The sequence below is a fragment of the Mesitornis unicolor genome, unplaced genomic scaffold (assembly GCF_000695765.1).
Source record: "Mesitornis unicolor isolate BGI_N332 unplaced genomic scaffold, ASM69576v1 scaffold871, whole genome shotgun sequence".
In the NCBI taxonomy this organism is placed as follows: Eukaryota; Metazoa; Chordata; class Aves; order Mesitornithiformes; family Mesitornithidae; genus Mesitornis; species Mesitornis unicolor.
The window spans coordinates 55,808-66,384 of record NW_010165551.1 but is presented as its reverse complement, the minus strand read 5'-3'; the positions used below and the strand labels follow the sequence as shown (position 1 = coordinate 66,384).

General features: G+C 37.8%; 1 protein-coding gene across 1 annotated transcript; it reads left to right on the top strand.

Moving 5' to 3' along the window:
• Positions 1-1,092: 1,092 nt before the first annotated feature.
• On the top strand, positions 1,093-10,361 carry NAMPT (nicotinamide phosphoribosyltransferase; the record flags this gene model as incomplete). Its single annotated transcript, XM_010194644.1, has 4 exons — positions 1,093-1,212; positions 6,430-6,570; positions 6,736-6,870; positions 8,272-10,361. Coding segments are annotated over 4 exons (510 nt in total), but the record flags the coding sequence as incomplete, so codon positions are not given.
• Positions 10,362-10,577: the final 216 nt, after the last annotated feature.

The window sequence follows — 10,577 nt, the reverse complement described above, 5'->3', positions numbered from 1 at the left end:
CTGTAGTTCCCTGGGTCTTCCTTCTGGCCCTGGAAGGAAGTTGATGCTGGATTATTTGGACCTATGAAAAATGTGAACATTTACCTCATCTCAATATAGATATAGAAACTTTTGCAGTCTGTATAGTTTAATCTTTTTTGTCAAACCCATTCTACCATACTGTTCTTGAAGCTTTTACAACAGTTAGCAGTTTTGCTGATCTAATAGTGGTGGAATGATTGTATAGAGGTCTTTAATCGCTTAATAACAAATAAAATCGGGAACAACTTGAGCATTAATAAAGGCCAGGCCAATAAGACTTCTTACCACCAAGTTTAGGTATCTTGGCATCCTGTGCTAATCTAATTCGCTATTTTGTGCTACAAATACAAGTTTAGCACTCTTCCTGCTTTTGTGAAATGTGCATTTAAGTTAGTAGCACACGACCTCCAAGATGAAAAATGTGTCTTGCCTTGCAGCTCTTTAGAGAGCATAATGATTGCTGCAGTTCTGTAGTAAAAGTTGATACCTCTCAATTTGAGCAACACTGTTTTAATAAGAAAGTGGGGAGATTTTAGTTATGTTGGTACTCTATCAGATTGGAGCCATAGAGCTTTAACACTTTTTTTTTCCTTTGGGACAAGTGATATATCACAAAGAGGAACTTTGAATAATATTTTAGGGCTGATAAGAAAAACTCCTAACTGAAGTGTTTCGTTTTAATTATTGGTGGCTAACAAAACTGCAGAAAACCGAAAGCCTATGACCATCATGTTAAGGGAGGTCAAAAGAAGAACAGAATCTTCAGTTGCACATTTAATAGCAAAAACTTGCAGCAATGAAGGAGAGAAAGGAGGGAAGGCAGGATTCTGATTAGCTCTTGAGTAGAAATTCTTAAAGGCCGTATGGTCTGCGACTGCTTTAATCTATTGGCTTCCACCACAATGGCTGGCATGCTTTTTTGTTTGTGTGCCTGTGTGGATAGATTTAGAGCAGGATATGTGGGTATATTTATGGATTATTTTTTGAGAGAGAAAGCATAGAAATTGTTTCTTTACTGGAATAGCTGGTTTTTATTTTTATTTTGAACTGTTTCCCTTCTCTTTTCAATAGGTCTTGGAGATCTTAGGGAAAAAGTTTCCCATTACAGAGAACTCAAAAGGCTACAAGTTGCTGCCACCGTATCTCAGAGTTATTCAAGGGGATGGTGTGGATATCAACACATTGCAAGAGGTAGGAGTGTCAGGGTGACACTGATATTTAATCTGGACTCTTATGACAAATCAGATGTTGTAGCAGAGACTGCTGACCCCACCCTGCCCTTCATTCCAGACACTGGCAGTGATATCCTAATACATAAAACAAATTCATTAAAGCTCCACAGGGAATTATTAAGATGCATAAAAAAACCTAAAAGGCATTTCCTAATCCCCCTGTTGTAACTCTTCTCCTCCCACTGTCTCTCCTTTCATTTGCTTTCATTCTGCTTGTCAAGTCTCATTCAGATCAAAATCTGGCTGTGTTTGGTCCTTTCATTGATATCTAAGGCAGACTGCATGACTGCTGTGCTATAGCAATAGCAGTAATTAACTGGCTTGGCTCAGTTGTTATGTACCGTCAGAAGTGTGCCTGCACTCAAATATCGAAGGTGCAGTTTTGAAGGAGACTTTAAAAACAAGTTCTTTGATTTGGCAACTAGTGTAATAAGGATTGTTAAAAGTCCAGAAAATATGTATCACAGATTAGTCTGTAATCTTGAATCAAATCTGCAATGTCATCAGATTAAAAATTGTTTATTTAGTAGATGCTGTATGCTTGAAATTAGTTAAAAATTTGCCATGATTGGCTAGATGGAGATACCAGGTAATATAATGTGATTACAAAGGTACAGGCTACAGTAGCTATAGATTACAAGGAACGTGTAAAAGGAAGGACTTGACTTTATCAGGTTTATTGTGGATCATTCATCTTCAGCTGTATTAGAATTCAAAACCAGCAATAATTTGGGTAAACTTAAGATTAATTTGTCTTTATTTTATTGACACTTGTCATAGCTTTCTGGATTGATACATCCTTAGATTCTTCTTAACAGAGTTGACTTTTGATGTTTCTCAAAATTAGGAGTGAGACATCAAAGCTTGTTTTAGAATCTGGAACTACCTGTATATTCATATATTCAGCATGGGCACATAATGTGAACCTCCACCACAGAATTCAAAATTTGTCACTCATCCTTAGGCAGTTAATATTGAGACTGTTACCCGGTATGCCAAGTGTAGTGTTGTCATGCACTACAGTTTTGTTCCTCCTCCAAAAGCCTTTAAAGCAAATTTTTTTTTCTTTTTTTTGGTCCCATGTGGCTTTTTGAAAATATACAGCTATGCTAATGTGCTTAATAGAACACAAGCATGAGAAGTTAATAGCTGGAAAGAAAGTCTTCTTATTAGTTACTAGGGGAAGAGACTTTTTTTGTAAACTTCTGCTTGTTCTTAACAACTGTTTAAAAGGTCTCATGCCTGTGTTGAGATTTTCATGAATAATGACAGGAAAGAAACTGGACTACTAATTCTTTCTTGTAAGGAACTCAAAGGTTGCTTTTCTATAAGTTATACCGGACAAAATTCAAGGATGCTTACATAGCACTGATTGCAATAAAAATATTAAAACTAGTATTTAAAGTATTTACATTAGAGGAAAAAAAAATGCATTGCTCTCCAAGTTTGAAGTAGAGCAGGAAAATAATTCCAGCAGCTAATGGGAGGGGATAAGAGGCAGAAGGAGTAATTCTTTGTTTAGATAATGTGTCTCTTTACGTATCTTCCTCACCAAACTGTAACGGATTATGAGGAAATGTTTACCTGTAACATGCAGTAGAAAGGAGTTGAAGCTCCAGTTCCACCATCCGTACAGAACAGAGATAACTCCCTGCTGCCTCCTCATCTCTTCCTGACTCTGTAATCCTGCTGCGCAGCTCATGTCAGCTTTGGTCATTGAACCACTAGTCATTAAGATAATTTATCCCATGCATGTAGCAGCAAACTAACTCAGCCAAAAGTGACAATTTTTTTTGTTTAGTGAATTAAATTTGCCCCCAAAAGGGGCTAGTACTCACCAGCATGATACAGGAGAGAAAATAAATTGTTGTTTTGTGCTGGGAGAAGCAGGAAGGAAGGAAGGAAAGAGACACATGTCATTTGACAGCAGCAAGCTATGTTGGAGCAAAAAAAACCTGTGAACTTGCAGCCTATTTTCACTCATGTCTGAATGTCATGGATTTCTTAATCCTTTTACGTCAGCAAAACCAAAGTTACCATGCTTACGACTTTTGGAAGGATGGGTAATAGCTTGCCATTTTAAAAAAAAAAAAGGAGGGGAAAAAAAAAAAGAAAAAATCCCCATCCCCAAACCAACCCAACCTTTTCAAAAAGGATCTTACATGAACAAATACGAATGTATTGTTGTGGCCGTCTCCCCCCCCCCTACAGTCTATGCAAGTGAATTACTCTAATTGCTTTATATCAGTCTTAGATTCTAGGCATGATTTATTGTTACGGATCAGATGAAAGGTAATGGGTACAATAGGAAAATCTAGAATGAGTAATGACAGATCAGTCTCATTTAACTATCCGAACTAGCTGAAACAACAATATAGAAAACAACTCAGAGTATAAACTGGATTTTAAAATTCTTTGTTTTAATAGGGGATGCTGGTAGAACAGGTAAGGAACTTTTTCTGACTTTCTTCTAGCATTTTCACTTCTAAAAATCATTCCAATCTGCTAACTCCACAATATACTACACTTTCAAAGGATTTTCTTTGAACATTCAATTTCCAGATGCCTTTAAATTTATACAAAGAAAATCCTCTAATCTGGAGTCACAGTTGATACATTAATCGTGCTTATAATGGTCAGAGAAAGCTGCCAAAACCTTGACGCCTGAACTGTTCTCCCTGTATAGGTCTGAAAGTCTAAGATAAGAAATTCTTCTGTATTGTTTTATTTTGGGGGAGGCTTCACTTGTTTCAGATCTCCCCTTCCCCCCCCCCATTACTGCTGTCTGTTTGCCCTCTATTTCCTATAATGAAGGAAGCTGCTATCCAGGCCTCTGCTGCTGCTGGTCACTGGTATTCAGAGCTGTCTTTCAAATTAGTCTTGATATTCCTTTCCTTCCTACCCCTCATCAGCCAAAGATTGGTCTGAGTAAGGAAATCTTTTGGTAGAGAGTGGGAAGGTGGAAGCCAGTTCTTCACCCAGGGTAAGTGAGGAGGTGTGCTTGTGGCAGAAGATGAACAAACCATCTGTAAATGAGAGCAGGAACAGTAGCTGAAAGGGGGTTCACATTTCTTCTCACCCAGGCAAGAAGGTTAAGTGGCCATGGCCCAACTATGCTATACTAGCATCTGTTAACCTACAAGTATCAGCAAACATGAAGTCTGAGCATCATGTGCCTTGGTAGGATGTTGTTTGTACTGGCTTGTTTGTGCTGCATATTCAAGGAAGTTTAATGTCAGACCTGATCTATAAGACTCAGTGTGAAAAGGATTAGAATACATTGGCTTGGGCTTGGCCAGCAGTTCACATGGCTGCAGGCTTTGTCAGCATCTGGACAGAACTTGATCAGAGTCCAGGTGGACATTACCTACATTTGCCTTTTCAAAAGACAGTGTAGATAAGCAGAGTCTATATGCAAGCCCAGGAAAGTCTGGTTTCTTAAGGTACTATTGGGCCTTATGCTTAAGAAGAAAGTATACGAAATCCCTTTTCTTACCCTTCTTTTGTAATCTTCAGTTAATTCTGAGATGCTTAAGTGAGATTTTCATTCTTTTCAATCCTTTATCCTCCCTGGGTAACCCTTTTAACTGCTTCCAGGGGAACTAATCACCTGAAAATGCAGATTCCTTTTTGTGCACATTCACTATCTAAAAGGATGTGATGACTACTACTAAAACCCTCACATACTGAGGGGTTATTTGTTCAAAATGTAGTTTCTAAAGGGTTCCCTTGAGTGAAAGTCATGGTGGTAGGGTCTGAGATTTGCTTTTGCTTGGCTTCTTGGATGAGGCTGAGTAAGCTGGTACTATTAGAATGGTGGAAACTCACTGATGAAATCTCTACTGGGGAAATCTCTGCTAAAAACATAGTGGGAAGGTGTTCAGAGCATACCCTTAAAAGGTTGTGGTTCTACAGTCCGCCTCTCCTGTTGGCTGGCCTCTGGAGACTTTGAGAGGATCTGTGAAGAGACACTCTGCATGTGACTAAATGGATAAGCAAAGTACTATTAGGAACTTTTGCTTACTTTGGCTACCCCTTTGCCACTGTCTGAAGTTGGAATTGTCTCTTTTTCTTTTTTTCTTCTTACAAAACTTTAATTTTGCCATAGCTGTCCCTTTTGAAAAAAGTGATTTGACGTTAGTGGTTCCTATAGATGTCCTGTTCACTGGTCATCTGGCATTTCTGTTTGATGCAGGAGGCTGAGACTGCACAAACGATTACCAGATTTCTGATGATGTTGATTTCTGAAAGTATGCATTGTTCCCCATAAATTATGTCCTTCTGTTCTGCTTCTTATCTTCCTTTTTTCTGAATGGATGGGATTTGCTATTTCACCCACACTGAAGTTTTCTCAAACACTTTATTAGTGAAATGGTTAGGAGATAGGAGTTGAAATACTCTCTTATTTGGGCTATAGCTATTATTTCAGGCTGTCATAAGGGTAAAAGGTCAGAGAAAAAAATATTGACCATTTATGAGCATGACTGAACTAGCACCATTACTCCAGGCTAGAGGATGTCATGTTTGGATAGAATGAGGGCTGGGGGGAAATGACACTGTACGTTTTAACTTGACTGTTGGTAACAGTGCAGTTCCTCTTGATCTGCACCTGCCTGAGAGGGGAGCAAAGCAAACCTTTTGAGCAGTTTTGTATTTCCGTTCCCATCTTCGAAATTGCTAATCTAATTCTAGTCAATGTGATTTTCTGGAGAACTGCTCTGTTGAAGTCATTGGTCAAAATGGGTAATAACTTTCTGGAGCTGATGAGCAAGATGACCATTTTGTTTTCAGGATACATGCTATGCTTTGAGGTCTTCCCATAATTCTGACAAATTGGAAGGCTCTGAATTACTCCCATGAAGTCTTTTATTTTCTTTGGAGCCCTGATTGGCTGGGCATTGCATTACTGTGCTACCCTAGTTTGGGAAGTATACATGCTGGTGTGATAATAGTTTGACAGCAAAAGCTTTCTATAATTATGCCATGCTGGAATCACAACTAAAAATGCAAACAGCGTGCCAAGTATTGACAGAGTTGTTATATGCATCTCCTGGAAACTGAATGTTAGTTGGTTTAATTGTCTGTAAAAGCATCCTGTTTAAGTAGTATAATATTTTTATGGAAAAATAGCATAGCCTAAAAATATGCTCCATCATCATTTTCTTTCTCTTATTAGATTGTAGAGGGAATGAAGAAGAACAGATGGAGTATTGAGAATATTGCCTTTGGATCTGGTGGAGCTTTGTTGCAGAAACTAACGAGAGATCTCTTAAACTGTTCCTTCAAATGTAGTTACGTGGTTACCAACGGTCTCGGGGTATGTCTGTGTACTACTTCTACCTTATGTTTTCAATAGAGGCCAACTCATTTGGAAACCTGCTTGACATTGCCCGTTCCATTGCCGCCATCTGCATTAAGTACACAAGCCCCACAAAGCCCTTTCCTTAAAAAAAAAAAACCAAAACACTCTTTTCATTTGTAGGTAAATGTCTTCAAGGATCCAGTTGCGGATCCAAACAAGAGGTCAAAGAAAGGCAGGCTGTCATTGCATAGGACACCTGCTGGAGATTACGTGACGCTTGAGGAGGGCAAGGGAGATCTGGAAGAGTATGGACAGGTATGAATTTTCAGAATGTATTCCGTCATTCCTCATGCAAAAAATAGACTGAGAAAAGGCAGGTTATAACTTAATTTCAGAATTTATTTTTAATTGTCTTTTTGTTCACTCCCTCAACTTTTTGTTTAACACTGTTTGTTAAAACCTCAGAAGTGTCCCCAGTGCCAAATTCAGTAACGGTAAAATGTTAGAATGCCAGTTGAGTATTCAGGCTTTACAATTAGAGATCTTTATCTTTTGTCTTCAGAAACAAGAGAACATTGCTGCTTTTTCTCAAAACTAGTGTCTTAATGTTGCAGAATATATGCTAGCCAAGTAGTTTCGTATGGGCTATATTGCACAGTTTGAGTAGCGACCTGAGTTGGAGGTGGAAGAGGGACTCACATAACTGCAATTTGGTTCTACTCCCCCACTGAGATTTTTGGATAGTTCCCTCAGGTGTTAATGCTCTGTATGTGGACTAGTTGCACAGTTGTCAATTTCAGTAAAATAAGCATAAACTTTATTGCAATCTCAGGCATTCAGCTTGATCTCTCTTACATTTTCAGTGTGCAAGCAAGGAAATGTTTAACTGCGTGTCGAGTCTCTTCCTGAATTAAGAGAATTGAAAATAAGTTATCAAATTGCACTTCAGCCTTTAGAAGCTGGAAGTTTCTTGAGTTTTCTGGGATACAGAAACACATTTCTGTGCTACTAGGCAGATGGGTACTAATAGGCACTACGAAGTTTCATTAGGGAATTTTCTGTCATGTGAGAGGATTATTTGTGTGGTACAGGTTCTGGGGCTCCCTGGGAAATGCACTCCTGTGGGCCCATTTCTCTAAAGCCACAAGTCCTTGCAATAGGTCAGCAAGCACCGTGACTACTCAATGTTGCTTTAATGCTAACTTTTCTATACAAAGCTGTGCTCTTTCAGTGTGCTGTTCACAAGCACTTCTTGATACACTGTTCCACAAAATAGAGGAGCAAATGGGACTGCGATGACAGTTGGTTTTCATTTGTGTTTTTCATAGTTGCTCTAGAGGAAATAACGGCTTCATTTAAGCCTCAGTAATTGAATTGTATTTAACTGGTTGAGCATTTCCTTTCTTACTAACTGCTCTAGCAGGGTATATTTAGCATGAGTGTGTTTGGCTTTGGCCAGATGTGGACAGCTCACTTTAGGGACCACTCGGCACAAAGCTTCTGTCTGTGTCTGTTCTTTAGGATGGCTGAAATCCTTTCTTCTGCGTAACCATTAGTGAAAGGTGTCAGAAGAAGCTGTAAAGATTTAATGTCTTGGCAGTCTAAAGCTCCAGTCTTACTAGGCTTGCTATGGGTGCTCACTTTTATGCTTGCGTAACCTGTGCTGTTTTTTCATTTGCTGAAGCACTCTTGCTAAAACAGTGGTGTTTCTTGCAGGATCTCCTTCATACAGTATTTAAGAATGGAAAGGTAACGAAGTCATATTCATTTGATGAAGTGAGACAAAATGCCAGGCTGAAGAACAGTGAACTAGAAGTGGCGTCTCACTAAGTTTCATTCCATGTCTGTGTATGTGTGTGTAACAAGTTCGTACTGCATAGCTACTGGGTTTATTGTACAGATTTGTGTGTTTGTGTTTTACAACATTGTAGCCAAATTATTTGTTGGTTTATGGACATACTGCCCTATCTTTTGCCAGTCTTTAGAAAAGATGAGATCAGGAAATGGTACTTACATTGTAAAACGTATTTAATGCTAAAGTGTGCTTTTTAGGGCCCTTTGCCAGTAGTGATTCAATCTGGTATTGATCTTTTCACAAATGAGACAGAGCTGAGAAACTTTTTTATATATAACAGAATATCACAAAATGGATTTACATAAAATTATCATAATTGCTTTATGTTTATATTTAACTTGTATTTTTGTACAAACAAGATTGTGTAAAATATATTTAAAGTTTCAATAATTAAGTCTTTCCAACTTTTCATGATTTTTATGAGCACAGACTTTCAAGAAAATATTGGGGGGGGAAATCCATTGCCTTTTGTCCATTAATCAGCAAATAAAACATGGCCTTAAAGTTTGTTGTGACATTGTACCATTTGATGACTAAATTGGGACACGTATGTCCTTAAGATCCCATAGAATTGCTGACCTCACCGTTTCTTGTAGTTGTCTGTATTAGTAAATCTGCATTGAAGAAAATTGCTGTTCTTACTAGAAGGTTTAGGTACTACAGACCTTGCTGGCACGGTAAGGTATGTAAATGAAATGCCAAATTTGAAAGGATTCTCTACTGCAACTTAACTTGCCAAGTCTATCCCACTTGGCATATGCACCTCAATATTTTAAGAGTAAAGTTTTTACGAGATCTCCTCTTCCACTATAGAATATATGTGTAAAATACTGAAATATGGAAGCGGTGTATTTTAAAGTAATTACACTTCTGGGTTTATTTTTCATATACTGTAAGTGACATGACTTTAAAGCAAAATACTGGACTGGGTAGTGCACTTTTTTACTTTTTTGTATTTTTTTCATTGATTTGCCTTTTGTCAGACTGGATGTTAAATTGTAAAAATGTTTAACTATTTTTGTTAACAACTTTAATAAAACTTTATGCTAGCCAAACTCCTACATGAATGACAGACCTGTTTCCCCTCTCACCCCATCTCATTGGGGTGAGGAGGAGCTTTTATTTTGCAGAGGGTAACTGTAAAATATGTTTGAGAGATACTTTTGAACTGTCTGCACTCGACTGTATTTGCTCTCTGCATATGCTTGATTTGAATATCTGCTGGAAAACAAAACTCTTGAGGATTTTATTTGAGAAGCTATGTAGTAACCTTTGAAGTGTTCGATAGTACTGTAGGATGGCACTCTCACTAGAAAAGTACCTCTTTTACTTCAAAACAACAGCAAAAGCAAATGGCTCCTGTGTTATGCTGGTGATGAACTGTGAGCCAATGGCTTCATATACCGATGTAATTAATGCTTCTGATTAGCGAACGATGTTAGAGAAAAATGTTAGGGGATCCTCTAAAATAATTTAATCCTACAAAATTTTATAAAATGTGCTTTTAAAGGAAGATTGAAAAGCCATACTTCATTGTTCTTACTCTCTCGCCAAAAAGGGCCGCATCAGAACACCCATAATATTTCCAGGGTTTGTAGTTAGGACGTTTATGCCCAGTCTCAATAGTCCTTGTTAATAAAAACTTGTTTTCCACTTGTAGTGTATGTAATTATACATTTAAGTGATGTATTGTTTCAGAAATAGTGCTTTAGTAAGACTCTAAATGCTGACTTTTCACACTGAGGAACTGCCTTCCCTTTGCTATTAATGATATTGTTTGTATTTGGCCAGGAAAGATTTTAAATCTGGACCTAGGATCAGTAGCAGGTAAATAGTACAGAGCCTATTTCACTCCTTCACATGTGTACTAGGGAATTTTATCATGTATGGTTTAAAAAACAATAAAGTAAATGCTGCTTTCATTCTGTACCAATAAAAATTTTGATAACTATTGACTACCCATAACGGATATTTTTGTACTTGAGAACTGAGGATATACTGTGGAAGCACTGTCTTCTTGTGCACCATGAAACACATTAGTAGTTGTTCAGTATTGTCTCAAACTTTTAGCTTGTTAGTGGGAGACTTGGAGCAAATTGTTTACTTACGCATGCCACTTCCAAAAAGCTCCCATGTCACTCATTTTATTAAATGTTAATATCTTGAA